Source organism: Bidens hawaiensis, unplaced genomic scaffold (assembly GCF_021521415.1).
Source record: "Bidens hawaiensis isolate Kalapana, Puna unplaced genomic scaffold, B.hawaiensis_p1.1 tig00005653_1, whole genome shotgun sequence".
NCBI lineage: Eukaryota > Viridiplantae > Streptophyta > Magnoliopsida > Asterales > Asteraceae > Bidens > Bidens hawaiensis.
This window is the reverse complement of record NW_027491368.1, coordinates 434,292-459,567: the sequence shown is the minus strand read 5'-3', so window position 1 is coordinate 459,567 and position 25,276 is coordinate 434,292. Positions and strand designations below refer to the sequence as shown.

Sequence of the window (25,276 nt, the reverse complement as noted above, 5' to 3'; positions counted from 1 at the left end):
AACACGTAAATAGTATATACCGGCTAGGGTATACCTGAATTTGCCGGAATCGTTACAGTTGAGGATGAAATCTGCTGCCATTTCATCAGGCAGGGGATAATCAAGTTTCTTAAGCTGATCGATGTGCCGCTTCATATTTAGGACATACGCACTGACTGGAGACCCCTCTGCCATCTTGCAGCTAATGAGTTGCTTCATGGTATCGAATCGTTCCTGATGGGCTTGTTTCTGGAACATGCCCTTGATTTGCACAAGCATCTCATAAGCACCAAAGTCTTCTAAGCCTTTAGCAAGCTCAGAAGTCATGGTGACTAGCATAATACAGGAGACATCAGCCGAGTCATCCCTATGCTTCTCAAGAACTTTTCGAGCAGCAGCTGTGTTGTTTTCAGGCTCGTTTGGAACAGGTCCATCGAGAACATACATGCGCTTTGCCATGGTGAGAACAAGTCTCAAGTTGCGGTGTCATTCGATGAAGTTGATACCGTTCAGTTTCTCCTTCTCGAGGATAGACTTAAGGGCGTAGGGTGAATTTTCGTTTGATGACATCTGATTAATAAAGCAAAAGTACATTTAATTAGTATTTTCGACGTTGTAATCATATATTAATGACCCAATTAACATTAATAAAATAAGGATTTGAGAATCTGGCTTCCAGTTAGTAATGGCAGCTGTAGCACGCAACATTAGTAAGTGGTTAGGCAGACTGACAACGATTGCCAATTGTGAATAAAGCACAACTCTCGGTTATGAGGCCTATTAAGACAACAATTGCCTAAGTAGATACGCTTAGCCCCATCTATGCTCACCTTAGTCTTCAGTCAGCTGTAGCACGTAACAGAAGAGTAAAGTAATAGTCGCCCTAGTACAAACACGTGTGAAAGGGCCGGATGTGTCAACGAAACCCTTTCACCTTGAAGGGATATGGTAGAAAACAAGTGCGGTACTGTAGCTCCGAACACTTGAAATTACGCAGTATGCCTCAAGTGTGACTTATAGTAGGATGTAATAAACTATTGATTTTAAAATTGGGATTAATTTTAGAATTTACCGAATAGAGTAAAAGTCCAGTTTTACTGTATTAGTCGGGACAACAAGATGAACCCTTTCATCTCTTAGGACACTCAGTTTTAAATAACCTATTAAAATTAAGTTTGTCGTGATATTTCTAACCAATTTTAAGTTAATAGATAAACTATTAAGTTATAAGGTTTTGGAAAATCAAATATAGTTTAATTTTACAAAAACTTAATTGGTTGATTAAAATTTATTTTAATATATTTGGTATTAGGTTGGTGGTATTATAACCTATTATAATAAAGCAAGCAACCACAATAGCAAACAAGAATATGTAAATCTTAAATGGCCAAAAGGTGATTGGTCTTGCTAGAGCCTATTAGCAAGACCAATCAGGTCAAGGGGTCATAACACAAACTACCATAAGGATGGACTCTTGGTGCATTCAGTCATCTTTGCTAACTCCAACTGACTTCAAGAACTCCATAAGCTCGTCCTCGGTTTTCCTTCGGGTCTTCTTCATTACAATATTAAAAATACATATAATGAAAAACCAAACCCTACCTATTACAATTTTGAACCATCAAAGTGGCCAAAAACCATAAAATAAAACCGAAAAATAAAATAAAACTTTGAACCATCCATATGGCCAAAATCAAACAACCAATCACACAAGGTCGGTCCAGATTTACATATTCAATAAAAATAAAATTGAGCAATATTTTGGTCAAATGAAATAAATAAAAATTGACCAAACCAAGATTGCTCAAAAACATATCTAGATCAAAAACTTCAACTAGCTTGAAGTTTTTGATGTAGATCCGAAGAAAAGACAGGATTCGACTCGTATGTTGTAACCAAGGTTCTGATACCACTGTTGGATTCCAGTGGTGATCAGTCAACGGTTTAACAATTAAACCCGGTTTTAATTGGTTTCATAATTATTAATCAAATTAATAATAAACAATAAAACGCAGCGGAATATTAAATCGATTAATCACCAAAAACGGAACCGTACAAGATCCGGTTACAAACAATACGAGTACGAGTAATAATATACGATATATTGTTAACTACCGATGAGATAAATAATACCTCGGTTAATGATTAACCGGTTGAGACACCGAAGTTCAACGAACGATGCTAGGTGACGAACAAGTAACCGGACAGCGGCGGCGACAACCTTTGACGGTAGCAGCGGCGGTTTCCGATTAGCAGCAGCAAGAAACGAGAACAGCAGGTGGCGGCGCGGGAAACGGCGGCAGTAACTGTGCTGAGGTAATGTTGTTCGGTAGTTGGTTTTGTTTTCGTGAATCAACAAAACCACAATTGGTATGTGGTTTGGAGCAGCTCCACGTTCTTTGGAGGGTGATGGCAGAACTCCTTTTTTGCCTTCTATTAGCCATATTTAGGTTTTAATATTATTATATATAAGTATAATAATTATTAAAACCTAACTGGCCTCCAAAGTCCAACTCATTTAAAGCCCGAACAAGTTTATTTACTTAGTAAATAAACTATAACATTTATAACCATTATAAATGATATTCCGTCATAGTTATATTTGGCATTTACCGGTTAAACAATTTAAGCGAATTTTTAGTTTGTTGTCCAAGGTGTAACTCTCATGGGTCACAACCCGGTCGGTCACGTTGACTTAAGCGAACCTGTCCATATTTCCAACAAGCCCAGCCACCCAATCTGCCAAGTTCGGGAGCGTGTTCTTCCTTTTACATATTAGAAATGAGTGCCAAGTGTAACCAACACATACCTCGCCCTCAAGTCAATCAAGTATATGAACAACTTTCTGATAATGATTTTTCTCTGCTTCAACCTTCAATTCAAGATAAACTAATAACATTTCAAATTTATTATATCAAAAAACTTTACAGAAACAAAATATCAACTGGCATATATAGTTTACCATGGTTATAAGACGTTGAAGTGTTAACTGCTGTTGTTGAGCTTCCACAGCTGACATGGTTGCGATAGCTTCTTTACCCAATATATTCATATATGACTTTAGCTCCTGCAGTCTAGCTTGTGCAGCCTCAAACTTTGACAAATTTTCCGGATTCTCATTAGATTCCTTCACTTTTTCTTGCTTTCTTGCAACTTCAATAACCTGTTAGTGTCCATAAGAACGATGGTTAAGAATAGAGGTGACCGATCATAGCTGGTTTAGATCAAGGCCAGGTTATATTCACTAGAAGTAAAACTTTCTAAAATCACACACGCGCACACACACATATGCATAGATATATATATATAGGATTTGGATCAAACACAAATGAAATTAACGTGCTAATTGTGAGAATCAAGTAGAGTAATTATATATACAAGTAGATGAATCATGTAATTACATCATAGTGTTAAAAATTATAATTATTTTACTTGTATATATAAGTACTCTACTTGATTATCACAATTAGCACGTTATATATATATATATATATATATATATATATATATATATATATATATATAGGGGATGGTTTATGAGAGAATTGAGATTACTGCTAGAAGTTCGAGAAATGATATATAGCCCTTGATTAACATTGATCAATGACCTACATTATTTATGACATTGTTGTAATTAATTGGTTAATGATTTAGTGACATTTTAATATAAAAGGGCAGTGTAGTAATTTTTGCTTTAGAAGAAACATTAAAGTTGGCGGCTAACAATTAAAATCCCAGACTTAACGCTTCACTCATTAATGATTTCTTCCAAAATTAACACAAATCAATTCAACCTCACAGATAATCAAGTGCTTCATAGGATCTTCCTTCACTTGGGAAAATGATTCATGAATGTTGCATAAAGGGGTTTTTTTGCTAATAAGAACCTATGGCTTTTTTATCACATCATGAGCAATGAGTGGCCTAATAGCCGATGGTGTAGGAGTCGACACATTCGAAGGTTAGATTATTGTTGTTTTACAAATTTCGTTTATTATATGTCGTAATCAATGTAGGATGATCTCTAATTATGTAATTCTAGAACTTAATCAGTGGTAAAAGAAATGTTAGTTTTTTTGGTTCTTCATCTGATTTCAAGTTTTTTTCCTACTTTTTTATAACGACAAACCCTAATTGTATGTCAGAATATCTTGATTTCGATAATGAATATCGAGTCATTTGAGTCGGTACATACTTTGTGGGTTATGTTTGGTTAGATATTCTATTGTACTTTTTTTTGTTGAAATATGAGTTTTAATTGTGTTTTGACTTTTGATGATTGTGTAATAAGTCAACAATGAAGGGTAAGCTATAATTGGAAATAGGTATGTCTGGTATGTAGGATTATGCCGTATGTGTTAATCAATTTCTGTGAATGAATTATGATATATGCAAAGGTTTATCTACATAATTGCTCCACATAATTGGATAGACTATCGAATCCTACACAAGTGATAAAAACCTACACAATATGCCTTATTAGAAACAACACAAAGTTACTAATGACTTCATAAAAAGGATAAAATCCTACACCAATGGACTAAAACACAATATTGGGTCAAATGCTGCACAATATATATAATGCCTAAGGAACAAATTAATAAACAAAAAGTGTATATGATGGAAGTGAATATATTTTACCATTATGTTGGATATAATGAGTACCAACACAGGTAAAAGGAAGGTGGAGGAAAAGACAACATCAAAATAATAATAATAATAATAATAACAAAAACAACTTTTCCAACTCTTTTCTATTATTTTTCTTTTTTATATACTTAGTTGTGATCTTACATATACATGCACAGCTTAACAGAAAATAAATACTAGATCGTGATTAGATATTCAAATGTTACGATTTCTTATTATATATTCAAACTGTAATGTTATTATTTCTCACAAGTTGGTTTTATTATATGAAACAAGTGTTATCTATTTTTGTTATTTAGTCAGCAAAGAAAAGTCATAGAATTGCAAAGAATAAGGCATATTACAAGTCCTACACTGTAATGCACACGGTTTTCATAGTGTAAAATGTGTAAGTGATCTATGTTATGTGTATGACATTGTAAGTTCATAGTTTAAACTGTGTAAGTAATATGTATTTTGTGTTGGCATATGTAAGTTCATGTGGTCTGATTATGTGTATGACTATTTGAGTTCATGTGTAGGTTAGTACCTATTTTGTGTAGGATTGTGTATTCATAGGGTAAGTGTGTAGGTAAACTATAAATAATGCTAGCCTACGTAAGTTCTTGTGTGATAATGTGTAGGACTTGTTTCTCTTAGATGACTTTAAGTGTGTGTGTGTGTGTTGCTTTTAAAGTGTAATGGAAGACATTAGATTGTGGGGATATATTGACTGGGTATGTGTAGCCTGATTAATTTAGTGTAATTATTTGTTATTGTATCTTTGTATAACTACCCCTACACAACCACTAAAGCAATCTCAGAGTTCCTACACAATACATTATGAATAATATGATGATTCATGTAGGTGATATTAGGAAGTGTAAAATATGTGTAGGTACTTTCTTCATGTTTCTTACAATGATGAGTCGCAACTTAGAATTGGCAACTTGTTATATTATAGTTTAATGTTTTTTAAATTTTGATTTCTATTATTGAAGAATAGAATGACGGAATTTTGATATCCAGGTGGTACTAAGCAATTGGGGAGGCTCAAGTCAAACATAAAGACTAAAAATAATCAGATAACATGGAACTTTTCAATTTGGGTGCCTGTTTTTTTTATGAAGAAAAATGCAGATTTTGGCTACTTTGTTTATTGGTTTTGACCTACTTATGAGACATAGTGTTTGGCATTATCCTATTAAAAATTGGTTTCTTGGTTTTGTATTGTTATTGTGAGTGCATGTTTTTTTAAAATATTGCTAAATCACGTTCTTGATATAAAGGATTGTTTAATAATTAATATATAAACTGAGTGGTAGTCTAGATAGTATGTAAATTTCTTTATATGTGACAATTCATCTTAGACATCTTTATTAGTAAAAAGTAAAATGTTTTTAACAAGTAGATTTTGATTGAATAGGAAATTGGCACAATTAAAGTTGATAAAATAAAGACAAGATAGTGATGTACGTTGATTTGATTATGTATTGGAAATTTAAAAATATATCATCAGGTTAAAAAGATGATATACAAATTATAAAATAAAAGGACAATATGGATATAATCATATAGAGATAGGATATTAGATGGAAAATAATTATTTGTAACTTGACTTACCAAATATAAAAAAAAACACATCTTTTACTATAATGCCCCTACCATTAAATAAATGATTGAACAAAAGAAAATTAATGATTGGATGGATTTATTTCTCACATTTCTCACACTAAAACCATTTCTCTCTTGAACTCAATCCTATATATACGCTGTTCGAGTTTTTTTGCAACCGACGGCTAGGAGGTCGGAGTTTTTGCAACCGACGGCTAGGAGGTCGGAGTTTTTGCAACCGACGGCTAGGAGGGTCGGAGTTCTTGCAACCGGTGGCTAGACGGTCGGAGTTTTTGCAACCGGTGGCTACGCGGTCGGAGTATTTTGCAACCGATGGCTAGCGGTCGGAGTTTTTGCAACCGATGTCTACTTTTTTGAAACCGAGGCTTGGTGGTCGGAGTTTTTGCAACTGATGGCTAGGCGGACGGAGATTTTCAACAGTAGGAGTTTTTAACATTTATTTAAAAAAAATTATTTGCGACCGTAGTCTTAGCGGTAGCAATAGGTTATATAACAGAGCACACGTGACTGTGACTTGAGATTAATGCATAAGTTATTAACATACATTTTATTTAAACATACCACACTTTGAACAAACTGAATTCACAAACATTGGTTCAACAGTTATTAGCATACCTTCGTCTTGAGATTAATACATCGTGGGATCTTGAGATTAAGATTAAGGTGAGTATTGTATTTTTTGAATTTGTGTATGAAGAACAACACTTTACCGTTATTAAGATTAAGATTAATACATCGTGGGCTCCGACACGCGACAAACGATAACATGGCACCGACACGAAATCGGGTACGTGATGAGCGAAACGAGTAACCAGGCGCCTGTACGAGTGAAACTGATTACCAAGACACGGTACACGTGAAACTGGTAAATGGATGCCGGTGCAGGCGAAACGGGTAACCCGGAGCCAGTATGCGTGTAACGCGAAACCAGGTTCGTGACACGCGAAACGCGTGACTAGGTGCTAGTACAGGCGAAACACATTTATGAACTTTGTTACACGTGCACCTGAGCCCAATACACGCGAAACTGGGCGCCCGTCTACGAAACGGACAAAAATAATTTTCTAGATCCGCCGCCACTTATTCAATAAGTATAAAGTATACATATTTGTGAAAGGTTTGTTAAAAAGTACCACGGTAACAAATTTTGTTAAAAGTTCGACGAAGTCAAAATGTCTTTGGTTTGATTTATTTAACGAAACATGTATAATTTGTGTATAAATTATTTTGAAAAACGTCACTGTTGCTGTATAAAGTATTTAATAAACCATAATTAAAAAAAAACTATTTTCTAGAAGGACTATCCACCCATTCTGTAACTTTTTAGCCTCATTCAATCTCATAAAACGCAAAATAAGAAGACGACTGCTACTGCCGAACTGCCACCTTAATACTCGCCGTTAGCCACTATAATCGTCGAACTGCCACCATAAAAATCGTCGGCTATCTGAACTTGCTCACTCTCATGAATTTTGAACGATTAGGTTAATTCGTCTGGTTCGTTTTTGTCACACCCCGAAAACCTATAATGATAATTCAGCGGACGTCTTTACAACTAAACACTTTCGGGGGATGACAGACAACCGTTAGCCAATCACAATAACACAACGTTTAATATATAATATTAAACATATTTATTTAAATATCAGAGTTATACATAGTTCTTATTATTAAAAACAACCATACGATCCCATACATTACTTTATTCAAACACCCACGCCTCGCTCCGCTCCTCCTCGCGAAACCGTCATTTACCTGTAAAACATTTTTAAATAATATTTGGGTTAACACGGTGAGTTATTCCTGAGAAAAACTTATTATATAAGTATAGACAATTTATATATAAACAACACATGAATATAATAGTGTATGGCTATTATACTCCCAACAGTTCGATCTATACACGGTACACAAAATAACGAAACCCGCATTTTACCTTTAAGCACAAAAAGCGTTAGTTGTAAACCAGCTAAGAGTACAACGCGTGTATAACTACCAATTTGATAACTCGAACTGTACCATACTTGAAATATTCCCACTTTTAACCCAACGCGAATGGAAGTGGGGGCGTCACCCCGATAGATCTACCAACATTTCTGTGCCCTTAATTCGGCTAACAATTATTTAACCAAATTGATTCATCCCACAATAACGACAATTTGTAAAGTATAATGCGTTTTCAAAACATATATATAAATAAGAATATAAGTATACAATATGCTTTTCGGATGAAAAACTCACTTTTGCTTCCGGTGTTCGTCCAAACGCTCGTGTCCTATATTAGTACACGTTCGTTAATTCTAAGTTCGGGTTTTACCAAACTTGGTTAACTATATTTATTTATATATGAAATATATATATAACCTTAATCTAAGAGTTCACACAAGCACACAACACAAAAGTTACTAACTTATAATAATAAACACCTAAAATATAAACAAGTAATAAACATCCCAATATTGTTTTATTTAGTAATAAAAATTGAATATTATAATGTATAAAAATTATTTCTTTTATTTTTTGGAGTGTTTTGGAAATTTTAAGTTTTTAATTTATTTAAAATTTTGACTTTATTTTAATTGGTTTTTGTCGGTTTCGTCGGTTTTGAACTTAAAAACGAACCGGTTATCATTTCGTGAAAAATTTTAGTTTTAAATTATCAAAAACACTTTTTATATAGTTTTTAATCAAGTTTTATTATTTTTTCAATAAAAATGATAAGGTTTTCATTTTAGTTACTGATTTCTTAAAAACGTCAATTTTAACATTTTCGTGTCGGTTTTTGCGACATGGACCGTGTTGATTCAAGTTTTACTATCTTTGACTTTTCTTATACTTTAACTTATGTTAAATATAAGAATATTATGACCTTAGGGGCTGTTCTAAATCAGTTCCAAAAACCCGTGTCGGTTCACGTTAAAAGTCGAACTTTCAGACCGTTAATGTTACCGACAAGCTGTATAAGTCATAATGTCAAAACTAAGCCATTTGGTACAGCATATATACATATAATTAGGGCTGTCACTTTTACCCGAAACCCGAAACCCAACCCGATAAAACACGTACCCGAACCCGAACTAACCCGACCCGAAAAACAGGAACCCGAACCGAAGTAATTTGGGTTAGTTCTCGGGTTTGATTTATAAGTTTTGGGTCAACCCGAATAACCCGAATAAACTTTTAGTTTTGAAATTAAATATATAATATATATTTATATATAGTAGGCCTAGTATTGGCGACTAACGTTATCAGAATCTGGTCCTAATCGATTGCTGTCATCACAACTATTATTGATTGATTGTTTATTGATAGTTTATGTTTTCCCTTTGTTGCTAATAGCAACTGTAATCAAACAACCAAATCACGCCCGATTGAAGACGATTATGGTTCGAGTTAGTTTTACTCTTCTTTTGGATTGTTTTATCAAGTTATGTTAGTTTATTAATTGATTATTTGCTTATGAGAAAATAATAATATGTTGTTTAAATTTTAGCATTGTAGGTTTTAAATTTTTTTTGTTTTTTGTTTTGTTTTCTAGGATACTCGAAACCCAATTAACCCAACCCGAAAAAACCCGAACCCGAATTTCCCGAACCAGAAAAACCCGTGAGAGATTCGGGTTGGGTTTCGGGTCAAGATTTAAAACTTTAAAACCCGAATAACCCGACCCGAAAAACCTGAAACCCGAAAAACGAACCCGAAGAACACCCCTACATATAATACAAGTAATATATCATCTTTTTAAAGTTTGATCACCTAGCACCAAGTATGCACACAAAAACTAATTTTTATTACACATGCTCAAGCCTTAGCTTAAGTTTTTAACAACACAATGAACATGTTGTTTCTATGATCTCTACAAGGTGTTTATGTATCAAACTTTCCAGATCTTAACCACCCATAATATCATCTTAATCCATCCCATTATCATCCTTTAAACAAAACATTCTTGGTTCTAACAACAAATTTTCTACCTTTAGCAATTCGGTTATTTTAACAACTTTCATTCACTTCAAGCTTTCGAATGAAATTAGGTATAACTTATATCTATCTCATTCAACTAGTTTGATAGAAAAACTAACATTTATTATACACATAGTCTTAGATTTTCCATTTACCCATTAACAAAGTTACTATTATTAGCAAGTAGCACTTTTAACAATCTTATTATTAACCCAACAATTTTCATAATAAAGTTTACTAATGCAATCCTATTCACATGTCTTTAATTGTTTACACAAGATTATGTTTACTTATCAAACCAACTTACAGAACATCATATACCATTTAAAAAGTTTCTTTTATTAGTAAGTCAATTTCTTGTTTGTTTAAATTACCAAGTTTCATGAATCCTAGTACTTCTAGTTGATTTTATTCCTTCTCATATGTCCCATTCAATCACTTTATTTGTCATCTTCAATCCACACCAAAAATCAATATAAGACAAGCATTTCACTTTATGATAAAATCAAGTTTTTGTATAACATGCATGTGTAAGTAAACTTTTTAAAATAGTCAAATAAACAAATCTCTACACCATTTGTCAACCCTTTTATAAGATTCCATTCACCTTGTCAAACCCATTGATGTGTTGAATAACACACTTATATTTCCTTACAATTTTATGATGTTTTAATGATTTAATATCAAATTTATGTAAGTTTAGGGGGTTAAGTGCAAAGTTTTACAAAGTTGAAATATTTTGTGTAGGTTATGGAAATATGTGGAAAAAAAGGCAAGAAAAAGAGAACTTGGAGGGTTTAAGTGTCAAAGTTTAAAAGTTTAATCAAGGCCCGGTCCAAGCCCACAAGTTAGGAGCCTAATATAATATTATATTAAGTTAAAATAATGATTATTCAGCCATGATCCAGCTGCAAAACCCGAAAATAAAAACCCTAACCCCAATACCCTAAGTCCGATCGGACTGTTTTTCCAGCCGACGGCAGCAAGAAAAAAAGAAAGAAAAAGGGAGAAAGCAAGGCGGCCAGGGTCTTGGACGGCTGGAGGAAGAAGAAGGAACCTTTGGGCAGCTGCTAGGGGCTTCAATACATCACAAATCTCAGCCATATTACTTAGTAACACATCTTTAAACTTTAATTATTGTCAAGAACCTTAACTTTAATTGATTTGGTCTTATGTTTTACATTGTTTTGCAATTGTTTGATAGATTGACTTGTTATTGATTGAGTTTGGATCTTGAATGAATTTTATAATGTTTATGATGATGTTTGTGATGTTTTTATTAAGTGTTTGCTGCTGTCCAAAATCTATGTTAGGCTAAACTTGTTTGTTCTACCTAGGATAGATGATTGTTGAATAGTTTTGACTTGTTTAATGGATTGTTAATGTTCAAGACTTAAATTATTGATGTAAAGTTTAACTAAACCATGAATTAGATTGTGTGTGATGGCTCTGTTTTATTTGTAATTACTTATAATCCTCCTGCATTAGTTAATTGAATCGGTTTTGATTAATTGATTGCTTGTTAAACTCTTTACTTGGTGTCTTGGGTTTATTTGCGGGATGCGCAACCGTAGGGATAAGTGGGTAATATATCATCTAAAATCAGTTAAAATACACCTTCTTTGAGACCGAGAGGTGATAAGAAGTAATATTGTCTCATTGCTTTTACTTGTTAGAATTAAGACCGCGCGAGAGCGGGTTTTTGTCTTGTCAAGTTTGAGTGTTTATGTGCAATTAGTTGGTTTAATTTGGGTTAAGTTAAATTGTTCCTCTATCCTTGTTTGCGTAGTATTCGTCTCCATTAGGATAGTGTGTCGAGGAGACCGGGAGGAGAGTAGATATTTGAACACGTTAATAATTGTTTTCCGGTTTGTTCTTTAAAATCAATTAAAATAAGTTAAAGTTTGTTAGAGAGACTGAGAGGTAATTTGACTTTCTTAAACAAGTTTTAGTTGTGTCATCTTTTATAACCGGTGTCTTGAATATTTTCAATCCGTTGTCTTGTTATTTCTGTCAACATGATTCATTCCTAGGTAGACGTTTTTACATATTAAATTTAAATCAAAGTTTTCTAAAAGTGTTTTGTCAAACGTTTTCGTTTAGTTAAATTAATTTAAGTAGTTAAATAAAATCTTAAAAATCAAATAAATATTATTTTGGTAACTCTTGGTTAGAGTTTTCTTAATCAAAAACGTTTTTACGTGTCTTTGAGTTCGACATCCGGACTTCCTTGATGCTATACTATTTATGATCGGTACACTTGCCGGTTTTGTGTGGTTTCTATAGGATTTTCGTTTTTATAAATTTAAAGCTTAATTGTGATTCGTTCTTTATTTATATTATACATTTTCACACATCAAGTTTTTGGCGCCGTTGCCGGGGACACGGTTTGAAGCGTTTTAAGAACGACTCGAGTTAGGACTTGCCTCATTTACTATTTGTTTTCTTGATTGTTTTGTTTGTTAGTTTAAATTAGTTTAGTTAATTAATATTTCTTTTATTTATTTTAATAGTTGTATGCGACGTACTCGATCTCTAGGACCACCAGAAGTTGAAGGATTTCCCGAACCAGAGAGAGAGCTTCTTGAGAGACGTCGTACTAAACCGTCTTCTAGTTCATCTACATCCGTCGGTAATACATTCTCTTCTTCTACTTTATCTGAACCCATCGTTAGGGATAGGATTATGGCCGACGCACCACCGAGGAGGACAGTCGCAGACCGGGCCCGTCCGGTCGATGCTGGCGCGAGATCCAGCATTGCTCCACCAGCTATAGGAGTTCAAACAACCTGGCAGATTCCATCGAACGTTCTGAACACCATTTCCCATTCTGCTCAATTTCACGGGTTGTTCCACGAAAACCCGCATTCGCATCTCACTCGCATCGCACGTATTTGCGACACGTTTCACCTTGCCAACGTATCCGAAGACGCCATCAAACTCCGCATCTTTCCGTTCTCACTCGTTGATCAGGCGAGTCTGTGGCTTGAGTCCCTCCCACAGGGATCCATTTCTACTTGGGCCACCATGCAGACCCAGTTCCTGGAAAAATACGATCCTCCGGCTAAGGCCGCTCGTTTGCGTAACCAGATTCATTCTTTCCAGATGGAGGACACTGAGAGTTTCTACGAGGCGTGGGAGAGATTCAAAAACCTACTTGCTTTATGTCCGAACCACGGCTTGCAGGACTGGGCGGTTGTTGAAAAGTTCTATAACGGAGTGACTTACGCGACTCAGAATATGCTTGACACTGCTGCAGGAGGCAACTTATTGACAACAAAGGATACCGATGAGTGCATTGCCTTATTCAACGGTTTAGCCATGAGTGGATACCAACGACCACCTTCTAAGAGCACCAAAACCGTCGACGCGTTATCACGCGGCATACATTCAGTCGACACGAACACCGCTCTCGCGGCACAGGTTGAGGCGTTAGCGAAGATTGTGAAGGACCTGCAGGTAAAAAGTAAGTTATGCGAGATCTGCAGAGGGGGACACGATACCGTTCAATGCCCCGTAGGTTTCCAGGAGGAGGCAGTCGAATATGTTAACAATCCAAACCGAAACCCTAATTCTTATAATTCGGGTTGGAGAGGTAACCAAAATCCTAACTGGAGGAACGGAAATCATTCCGGCTTCCAGCCGCGTCAGAGTCTATTCCAGGATTCCGGTGAAGGAGCGAGTGGTGGGGAGAAGAAGCCCACGCTGGAGGAGATGATGGCATAGCATACTTAGATGCTGTCGCAGCTTATGACTCGAGAGGATTCCCGTCACAAAGAGACTCAAGAGAAATTTCGGGAACACGAGTCATTCATGAGAAATCAGGGGGAGTCAATTCAAAATCTTGAGAGGCAAATGGGAGATATAGCGAATCGTCTGAATGAGAGGCCGCCAGGTACACTTCCGAGTAACATTGAGCAGAATCCGAAGGCCTTCGCGAAGGCGGTGACGACGAGGAGCGGTGCAGGGGCACGTAGTAAGCCAGTGAATCAGGGACCTGCGGTAGATGTAGAGGAGCAGGTAGACGAGGAGATTTAGATGGAGTCTCCACCGGCCAAGGTGCATCAGAGGCGAAGCCCAGGAAGTACAGCACAGGCCGAGGACCATCCATTACCCAGCACACCACCGAGAGTCTACAAACCTAGACTCCCATTTCCCGGGAGAGTCCGCAGGGATAGAGACGAGGAGCAGAACACTAAATTTCTTGATCTCCTGAAGCAACTTCACCTTAACATTCCATTCCTTGAGGCACTAACTCAAATGCCGAAATATGCAAAGTTCCTTAAGGATATTCTTTCCAATAAGGAGAAGTTAGCTGAGGTCACTTCCATCCCGCTGAGTGCTGGTTGCTCTGCAGTTTTGCAGAGAAAGTTACCGGAAAAGATGTCCGATCCTGGGAGTTTCACGATTTCCTGCATTTTTAAGTGATAATACGGTTGTTCATGCACTGGCAGATCTTGGTGCCAATATTAATCTCATGCCGTATTCCGTGTATCGCAAGTTGGGTTTAGGCGAACCGAGGCCTACCCGTATGAGTATCCAGCTTGCTGATCGTTCTGTAAAATACCCCCAAGGGGTGGTCGAGAACATGCTTGTTCGTGTCGACCAATTCATCTTCCCGGTGGACTTTGTCATCCTGGACATGAACGATGACGATAGTGTCCCACTCATCTTGGGCCGACCATTCCTTGCCACTGCACAGGCATTGATCGATGTCTGCGAGGGTAAGTTGATTCTGAGAGTTGGGGATGAGAACGTCACCTTTGACTTTCGACAGTCACTGAAACACCCCAAGTCTGCTGATGACTCCTTATACTTCATTGATACCATCATGGAGCATGTCGGGGAGTTTTTCAGCAAAATTTGTGGAGGATCTGCCTCCGACACCCAGATTCTCGATAGGGAGATTCCTGAGATTGAGATGGTTGCCATGACCAATCAGTCCTTAGATGACGACACCGAGTCGCATACTCCTGAATTTGGCGTGTCTGCCGAGATCGTACGAGACGATCTGATGGACCGACCTTCGGTCGAGAGTCCTCCTTCTTCTTTAGAGCTTAGGGATCTGCCTGCCCATCTTGAGTACGCATTTTTAGATGAAGAGAGGAAGCTTCCAGTTATCATTGCATCTGCTTTGACGGAGGTCAAGAAGGAGAAGTTGTTGAGGGTGCTACGAGAGCACAAAGAGGCAATTGCATGGAAGATTATCGACATCAAGGGTATCAACCCTTCGTTTTGCACTCATAAAATCCTCATGGAGGAAAATTTCAAAACTGTCGTCCCGCCGCAACGGCGGCTCAATCCGAAAATGCAAGAGGTCGTAAAGAAGGAGATCATTAAACTCCTTGATGCGGGGATCATTTTCCCCATTTCTGATAGTGCTTGGGTGAGTCCAGTCCAAGTGGTTCCTAAAAAGGGTGGTATGACTGTCGTCACCAACGAGAGGAACGAGCTTTTTCCCACAAGGACTGTGACGGGATGGCGAGTCTGCATCGACTATCGCCGACTGAATGATGCCACCAGGAAAGACCACTTTCCTTTACCCTTCATTGATCAAATGTTGGAGCGTTTAGCGGGTCAGCAGTACTACTTCTTCTTGGATGGTTTCTCTGGGTATTTCCAGATTCCCATAGCTCCCGATGACCAGGAGAAAACCACTTTCACCTGCCCTTACGGTACGTTTGCCTACAAACGTATGCCGTTCGGACTGTGTAACGCTCCAGCCACATTCCAGAGTTGTATGGTGGCCATTTTCCATGATATGATCGAGGACTCCATGGAGGTGTTCATGGAGGATTTTTCCGTATTTGGGAGTTCCTTCGATCATTGTTTATCTAATCTTGAGAGGATGATGTCCCGTTGCGTTGATACCAACCTAGTCCTCAACTGGGAGAAGTGTCATTTTATGGTTCGTGAGGGCATTGTTCTGGGACATCGGATCTCGAATGCGGGGATAGAGGTTGACAAAGCGAAGGTCGAGACCATTTCTAACCTCCCCCCCCCCCACCTCTGTGAGATCCATTCGTAGTTTTCTAGGTCATGCCGGGTTCTACCGCCGGTTCATTAAAGATTTCTCAAAAATCGCGAGACCCATGACCAAACTTTTGGAGAAGGATGCTCGATTTTGTTTTTTCCAAGCAGTGTATCGAGGCGTTTGATCTTCTAAAAGACAAACTAGTTAACGCCCCGATCATGGTTGCTCCCGACTGGTCGTCACCATTCGAGTTAATGTGTGACGCGAGCGACTTCGCAGTCGGAGCGGTTCTTGGACAACGGAAGGATAAACATTTCCATCCGATCTATTATGCGAGCCGGACCTTAAATGGCGCACAGGAAAGCTATACCACCACCGAAAAAGAGCTTTTAGCTGTGGTGTTCGCTTTCGACAAATTTAGGTCCTATCTGGTTTTGTCCAAAACGATTGTTTATACGGATCATGCTGCTATTCGTTATCTCTTCAGCAAGCAGGATGCCAAACCTCGTCTTATCCGTTGGATCCTGTTGCTTCAAGAGTTTGATATTGAGATCCGTGATAAAAAGGGGGCCGAGAATGTTGCGGCCGATCATCTTTCACGACTAGAAGGTGCTGAGTTAGGAGATTCGGGGGGCAGGATCAACGACCGTTTTTCGACGGAAAGTCTCATGTTCGTTAAGGCACAGGAGGAAGGTTTTCCATGGTTCGCTGACTTCGCAAACTATCTTGCTGATGGATACCTCCCGAAGATGTCTTACCAGCAAAAGAAGAAATTCTTTACTGATGTTAAGTTCTACCTATGGGACGACCCGTATCTTTTCCGTGTTGGTGCTGATCAGTTAATTAGGAGATGTGTAGATGCAAAGGAGGGATGGCAGATTCTGAGCCATTGTCATTTGGGACCGACAGGAGGTCACCACGGTGCGAGTTCGACAGCGAAGAATGTATTTGATTCTGGATTCTATTGGCCTTCTATTTTCAAAGACGCACATGAGTTTGTTAAAAATTGTGACCGATGTCAACGTGTTGGTAATATCTCATCCCGGAATGAGATGCCCCAAAATGCGATTCAGGTATGCGAGGTTTTTGACATTTGGGGTATCGATTTTATGGGCCCATTCCCGTCGTCTAGAGGGAACAAGTACATTCTTGTGGCTATTGATTACGTTTCCAAGTGGGTCGAGGCCAAAGCTTTGCCCACTAACGACGCCCGAGTTGTAGTGAGATTTTTAAAAGGTTTGTTTTCCCGTTTTGGAGTCCCGAAGGCCTTGATCAGTGATCGAGGTACTCACTTCTGCAATGCGCAGATGGAGAAGGCGTTGCAGCGCTATGGGGTCACCCACCGGCTTGCGACCGCCTACCACCCACAGACCAGTGGGCAAGTGGAAGTGTGTAATCGTGGAATAAAACGTATTCTTGAGAAAACAGTTGGTCCGAATCGTCGGGATTGGTCCGACAAATTAGATGACGCTCTGTGGGCCTTCCGTACAGCTTACAAAACTCTGACTGGTTCCACACCATTTCGGATGATCTATGGGAAGGCCTGTCATCTTCCAGTTGAGTTAGAGCATCGTGCTTCATGGGCCCTTCAGAGGGTTAATCTTGATTTATCCGTCGCTGAGAGTACACGTTTCCATCAGTTGCACGAGTTGGAGGAGCTCCGGGATCACGCATATGCACAATCATTTTGGTATAAGGAGCGGACGAAGGAACTGCATGATAGAAAGCTGAAGGGTAATAAGCAGTTCAAGTGTGGGGATAAGGTTTTATTGTATAACTCCCGGTTGAGGTTATTCCCGGGAAAGTTGAAATCCCGATGGTCGGGACCGTTCACGGTCACTGAGGTTTTCCCGTATGGCACCATTGAGATACAAGATCGAAGCGGGAAGTTTAAGGTGAATGGACATAGACTGAAGCACTACATTGGAGAGCCGATAACTGATCAGACAGTCGAGGTGTTCTACCTTGACTCATTCACCGAGGAATAGTCGTGATGGATGCATCACTCGGGAGACAGCCCGAGTTGTAGAGTTTGTATTATGATTCCCTTTACTTTCTGTTTTTATTTGTTTTATTTCTATTTATAAAAAAATAATAAAAATACAAAAAAATAAATATTTAATAAAAATCAAAAAAAATTTAAAAAATTCGAAAAACACAAAAATATGTTTATTTATTATGTTTTTGTTTTCTGTTTTGTACGCCGCTACATGCGAGCGAGTTTGAGTTGTTACAGGTATTATTATGCGCATGGTAGCTCTGATGGCGTTTTGGAACTGGTTCACCCGAGGTTGCGGCCGCGAATGAAATGCTATACGGTCGTTCGTTTGAGTCATACACAGCTAATGAAGAATTTGCATCTAAACCAGGGGAGTAACCCGTTCTCTATTTTAATTTCTGTTCTTTAAAGTTTTTATTTTATGCTTTACGTTTTAATTTTATTTTATTTCTTTTCCTTGTTCTCATCGAGGACAATTTCGTTCTAATTGTAGGGATGGGAATTTATTTTACTTAGTTGTAGAAAAAAATTTAAAAATAAAATAAAAATTAAAAAAAAATTAAAAAAAATTAAAAAAAATAAAATAAAATAAAAAGTTTTCACTTATTTTTCGTTTTCGTACGTTGTTAAAAAAAAGAAAAAAAGAAAAAATGTCCCTTGTTTTTAGTTTCTTTTGCGTTAAAGTCGGAGATGATGATTTTATTCGGAAATCGGTTTTTCAAACTACTAATAATATGAAATAAATAAAAGAAAACGCACTTAACTTGGGATGTGTCGGTAGGCTCAGCCTTGAAAATGAAAGGGCAAATTTGATAAAACGGTTAAACGGAAATCTTTTGTGGGTAAAGCGTTTTGTCCGTGGAAAATAAGCAATGAAAGGTCGGGCCATACTCAAGCCTCAAATTTTGGTATGAAAAATTGGAAATATCATGAATTTTTAAAAAATCTGAATACGTTATCATATGATGCTTGGGTAGGTTTAACGTTAGAGTATGCCGTGTAGCCTGTGATATAAATCTTAAAATGATAGATTAGTGTTTTACACCTCATCGGCGTATGGTTTTATAACCTTAAATCCTGTATTGATGGGATGCTTCGGGTCCGGAGACCATGGGTCTGTATGCAATCTATTTAGCTGGGTATTCACAATTCCTAAGTGGGGTTGTGGATATTTAAAATAAAGCCAAAGAGCAAACCCTTATAAGTCTATAAACATGATCACAAAAAGTACGAAAGTACAAATACACCACAGACTTGATCATCCACGCTGTTAGTCATGTGGGGTCCCCTTGCTCGCGTCTCATTACCATTAAGAAACGGACCACAAGGGACACGCTACATGTAAGCCCTACAGATAAAATTTTGCATACTCACCTATGGTTATGGATTTGGGGTATTGCTTGATAACGGGGGTATGTCATGTTGTGGGGAGCACTGTCTATAAATAATTGAACCTTAATCATATCTAATGGCTGCTTGGTAGACTTTGATGCTTAAGCTTAGGTGGATAAACAATACCCTTGATCGTCTTAACTATTCATAAATATTGAGCAACAAAGTTTTAATTCTGCTAATTTTGAGGTTTAAGTCAAGTTAGGGTGGCCTGGTCCGGTAAAAGCAGAAAATAAGCGGGTCTTAATTGTGTAAACCACTGAGTAATATTGTCGGATCTTATTTGTCCCGGTAAAGATTAAGGCATGGGTTTAAGTGGACAACAATATCGATGATCGCGGTTTTTGCGTTTTTCTGAGCTTTAAAATTAACCTATATGTTTGATTTAACTTTGATTTTTCGATTCTGATCCAACTGCATTAGACTTTTTCAGGGACGAAAAAGGTTTAAGTGTGGAGATGTTTGATGTGTTGAATAACACACTTATATTTCCTTACAATTTTATGATGTTTTAATGATTTAATATCAAATTTATGTAAGTTTAGGGGGTTAAGTGCAAAGTTTTACAAAGTTGAAATGTTTTGTGTAGGTTATGGAAATATGTGGAAAAAAAGGCAAGAAAAAGAGAACTTGGAGGGTTTAAGTGTCAAAGTTTCAAAGTTTAATCAAGGCCCGGTCCAAGCCTACAAGTTAGGAGCCTAATATAATATTATATTAAGTTAAAATAATGATTATTCAGCCATGATCCAGCTGCAAAACCCGAAAATAAAAACCCTAACCCCAATACCCTAAGTCTGATCGGACTGTTTTTCCAGCCGACGGCAGCAAGAAAAAAAGAAAGAAAAAGGGAGAAAGCAAGGCGGCCAGGGTCTTGGACGGCTGGAGGAAGAAGAAGGAACCATTGGGCAGCTGCTAGGGGCTTCAATACATCACAAATCTCAGCCATATTACTTAGTAACACATCTTTAAACTTTAATTATTGTCAAGAACCTTAACTTTAATTGATTTGGTCTTATGTTTTACATTGTTTTGCAATTGTTTGATAGATTGACTTGTTATTGATTGAGTTTGGATCTTGAATGAATTTTATAATGTTTATGATGATGTTTGTGATGTTTTTATTAAGTGTTTGCTGCTGTCCAAAATCTATGTTAGGCTAAACTTGTTTGTTCTACCTAGGATAGATGATTGTTGAATAGTTTTGACTTGTTTAATGGATTGTTAATGTTCAAGACTTAAATTATTGATGTAAAGTTTAACTAAACCATGAATTAGATTGTGTGTGATGGCTGTGTTTTATTTGTAATTACTTATAATCCTCTTGCATTAGTTAATTGAATCGATTTTGATTAATTGATTGCTTGTTAAACTCTTTACTTGGTGTCTTGGGTTTATTTGCGGGATGCGCAACCGTAGGGATAAGTGGGTAATATATCATCTAAAATCAGTTAAAATACACCTTCTTTGAGACCGAGAGGTGATAAGAAGTAATATTGTCTCATTGCTTTTACTTGTTAGAATTAAGACCGCGCGAGAGCGGGTTTTTGTCTTGTCAAGTTTGAGTGTTTATGTGCAATTAGTTGGTTTAATTTGGGTTAAGTTAAATTGTTCCTCTATCCTTGGTTGCGTAGTATTCGTCTCCATTAGGATAGTGTGTCGAGGAGACCGAGAGGAGAGTCGATATTTGAACACGTTAATAATTGTTTTCCGGTTTGTTCTTTAAAATCAATTAAAATAAGTTAAAGTTTGTTAGAGAAACTGAGAGGTAATTTGACTTTCTTAAACAAGTTTTAGTTGTGTCATCTTTTATAACCGGTGTCTTGAATATTTTCAATCCGTTGTCTTGTTATTTCTGTCAACATGATTCATTCCTAGGTAGACATTTTTACATATTGAATTTAAATCAAAGTTTTCTAAAAGTGTTTTGTCAAACGTTTTCGTTTAGTTAAATTAATTTAAGTAGTTAAATAAAATCTTAAAAATCAAATAAATATTATTTTGGTAAGTCCTGGTTAGAGTTTTCTTAATCATAAACGTTTTCACGGGTCTTTGAGTTCGACATCCGGACTTCCTTGATGCTATACTATTTATGATCGGTACACTTGCCGGTTTTGTGTGGTTTCTATAGGATTTTCATTTTTATAAATTTAAAGCTTAATTGTGATTCGTTCTTTATTTATATTATACATTTTCACACATCACCCATTATTAATATTACTTATAACTTTTCAAGTAATATTTAATAAATCAACTAAGTGGGTTTCAAAATTATCGATCATTCTTAACCATTTTAAAAATTAACAAGTTAACAACTTCAACCTATTACCCAAACCAAAACCCACGGCTGAAGTGGGTGTTTTTATCCATAATCCATTTTCCATATTTTAGCCATTTATACATTTACTTTCACCATTAAAACAATACTTAAACCCATTTGTTAAACAAACTCAAGTAAGCTTATTATGGACAATCTAGAGCAACTTTAATGTGACCATAATAAATCCTACAATCAACTAAACCCAACTTTCACATTCACATACAAACTCACGGCTCACACACATGCATGCACACATCCATATTACACTTGCATGCACATCATCAAGCATACTAAAATCAAGCTTTAAACATCCTATAACAACTAATATACCCAATATTGAAGTGGGTTACCTTGGATTTTCGGATTGGTGGCTAAGGGAAAGATAATATGGTCTTGTTCTAGCTTATAACTCCTTCCTTAGCTTCCTAATCTCTTGTTTTTGCTTAATCTTCCACCAAGACCATTAATCTTCAATAATATGGATGTAAATATTTTTGAAATGTTGAGATGATGGGATGATGGTGGTGGCCGGCTATATTGAGAGAGAAAGAGGTATAGGGTGGTGTGTTGGAGTTTAGGATGATGTGTTGGAGTGTTGTTAATCTTACAAGTAATCCCCTAGCAATCATTATGTGTTTGTGATCAATAATGTAATTGGAGGGTGTGGGAGGTGGGTTGGGTTTGTGTGAAAGTGGCGTCCGAACAAGGGGGGGGGGGGGGGTGGAAGGGTTGGGTAAATAATAAGGCTTAAGGGGGTTTTTAGGTGTTAAGGTTTAACGTATCTCGTAATTTACCTAGCCAAACGAAGTCCGTTTTCGATAATTTTTTTAGACTTTGAGCGAAATTAGATTACAGTCAATGTCTACCTAAAAATATAATTTTCTGAAAAACTTGATGTCGGGTCCTTACGGGTGCCCTCTACTGGTTTTCGGTTACTTATTTTCTAATTTTTGCTATTCGAACCTTCTAAAATTAAGTTTATATACTATCTCTAATATCCTAATATAAAATTTATTTTTTCGAAGTCATCTAGACATGTTTATGAATTTATTCGTTTCTAAGTCGGTACCCATGGTCAATCTGTGTAGTGCTCGCTACACGACAAAATTGAACTTTTTCGGGTTCCATATTTTAAAACTAAACTAAAATCAAAAACTTTGGACAAAAATATTATTCCTATATATTTATTTTACTAATTAATACGCGATTACGGTTAAGATAATTACCAGATTAGTCTAATTTTTTGTAGCTGTCACACTTTTCTCATCACTCACTCTCACGGATTTTTAACGATTAGGTTATTGTTGCTATTGTTAGATTGCTAATTAGTTATTTGTATTGATATCATGAATATATATCTCTATAAATAAATTATAAATCAATTATAATTGATTGATTTGTAATGCTGGTGGTTTATTGTGAGTTGAATCTAGTGATTGCGTTGGATCTGAACTGGATTTAGATTGAGGTCCATTTGTTGTTTAGACATTTTAGGGTTTAAGAGATGAATCATTGGTGGATTCAATGATTTTGGCTCTGAATTGACATGAGTGAATTTTGATTTTAGGTACAGTATTTTAGGTCAAATCTGTAATCATTAGGTTATGGCATTTTCATGTGGCACATTAATGTATCGAATCTTTGGTTTATTTAAGCAGTGAAGAATTAGTATCGAATCAGTTGGACCACAATCCAATGCAGAACATGATCCATTGATGCATTCTCCCATTAATGGTAGTGATGGTGATGATGAGTGTGTTGTTCATCTTACGAGGCGGGGACGTGTTTCACAAGTTCAAGTACCTAAACCCATAAACCGTGAGCAAATTTGGATCAAAGATGGGCAGTAAGTACATATTAATTAATACTAATGCGGTATATTAATATAGTTAATAGTATTTGGCAGAGTTTTTATACCATCCACCACCATTCCTTCCATGGATGCTTTTATTGGAATATATGGTCGGTTCGGGTCAAGTCAACGCGAACCGACCCGAATATGGCCCGATATGAGTTACATCGAGGGTAACGAATCTTTAACCCACTTAATCGTTAACTGGGCCGACACAATCAATTAGAAAGATTGGATGGTGGATTAGACTTTAATTTGGTAATTGGGCTTAAAGCCTAATGAGTTTATTAGAGATTAAAACCTAATATATTTCTATAAATAGAATATGTTTTAATCTTAAATTTTAACCTAGTTTTCCATTTATAAACCCTAGCCATCATCATCTTCCTTACACCCCTGCCGCCGCTGGCAGTTTTTTCAGCCACCGGAAAACCGCAGCCACCCGATGCCGGCCTCTACACGTCCCCGGAGCACCACCGGAACCTGCACCACCACCAGAAAACCCCTGCCAACCTCTTTTCGCGCTGCTGCCACTGATTTCGGCTACTGCTGCTGTCTGCCGCCTTCTGCCGCCAGCACCAGCTGCTGCCGCCGTCGCCGGAAGCCTCCGTCGACAGCCGTCAGCCGCCGTTGTCCGCAGATCTCGCCGGATCTCTTGTCGGTTCTTTGATTGTGTCAATTCGTAGCTCAATTCGTTATCCCTCGGTGTTCTTCTGTCACACCCTCAAAATCCACTAACGGAGTTTTACCGTCAGAGGGTGTGAACTAACAGGACCGGAATCATTAGTTATAATCAAACCATAAATGAAGTTTTCAAACCACGAAAACATTTAAGTGTAAATAAGTGCGGAAGCGTAAAACCATAAACCAAGTGTTGCGTCACGCAGGACGACTTAAAAACCCAATTAATAATAACAGTTTAAAAACAAGTTTGCATAAACAAAAGCGTTCAAAGTAATGCATGATCCTATACCGCGCGCCCGCCTCGGCTACCTGAGAATAACATACTAAAAGTGTCAACACGGGGTTGGTGAGTTCACAAGTTTATATAAAATAAAGCGTTTGCGTTTAGCGTTTTGCATTACCAGATAGTGTTAAATCAATTATATATCTATAGGTAGCTAGCCTATAAAGCAAGTATTACTAATTGTTCGACACCGAAGCTGACTGTTTATCATGTGCCTTGCCACCAGGTCTATCCCGACCATGGTAATGTGTTAGCCAAAATTACACCCACTCGACCTCCAGTCGAGCTTTGCGTTGGGTGGGGTTTGTCAAACACAGTAGTACTACTCAACAGTGACTCGCTATTATCCAATACTAAACGGTTCGATGTGTAGGACTTCAGTTGTTTCGTTTGCCACTTAGCCTTTACAAGTGATATATAATCTAATAACAAAATCTAAAAGCGTTTCGGAGTATGTATTCTCCCCCAAGTGAAAAACGTTTAAAAGAGTTAAAGGGGAAACGTGAAACTCACTGTTTGCGAAGAATTCCAAAAACAAGTCACCCAAGTGATGCGCGTCACAGAAAACC

General features: G+C 37.2%; 1 protein-coding gene across 1 annotated transcript in view; it reads right to left on the bottom strand.

Annotated features, from left to right (window-relative positions):
* Positions 1-2,800: 2,800 nt before the first annotated feature.
* The window catches only part of LOC143630373 (SH3 domain-containing protein 2-like), a 121,414-nt gene continuing 98,938 nt past the window's right edge, over positions 2,801-25,276 (bottom strand). The window contains exons 5-6 of the mRNA XM_077099411.1: positions 2,942-3,142; positions 2,801-2,851 (exon numbers count right to left, since the gene is read on the bottom strand). Coding sequence (XP_076955526.1) covers positions 2,801-2,851; positions 2,942-3,142 — 252 coding nt within the window. The remainder of the gene's footprint in view (positions 2,852-2,941; positions 3,143-25,276) is intronic.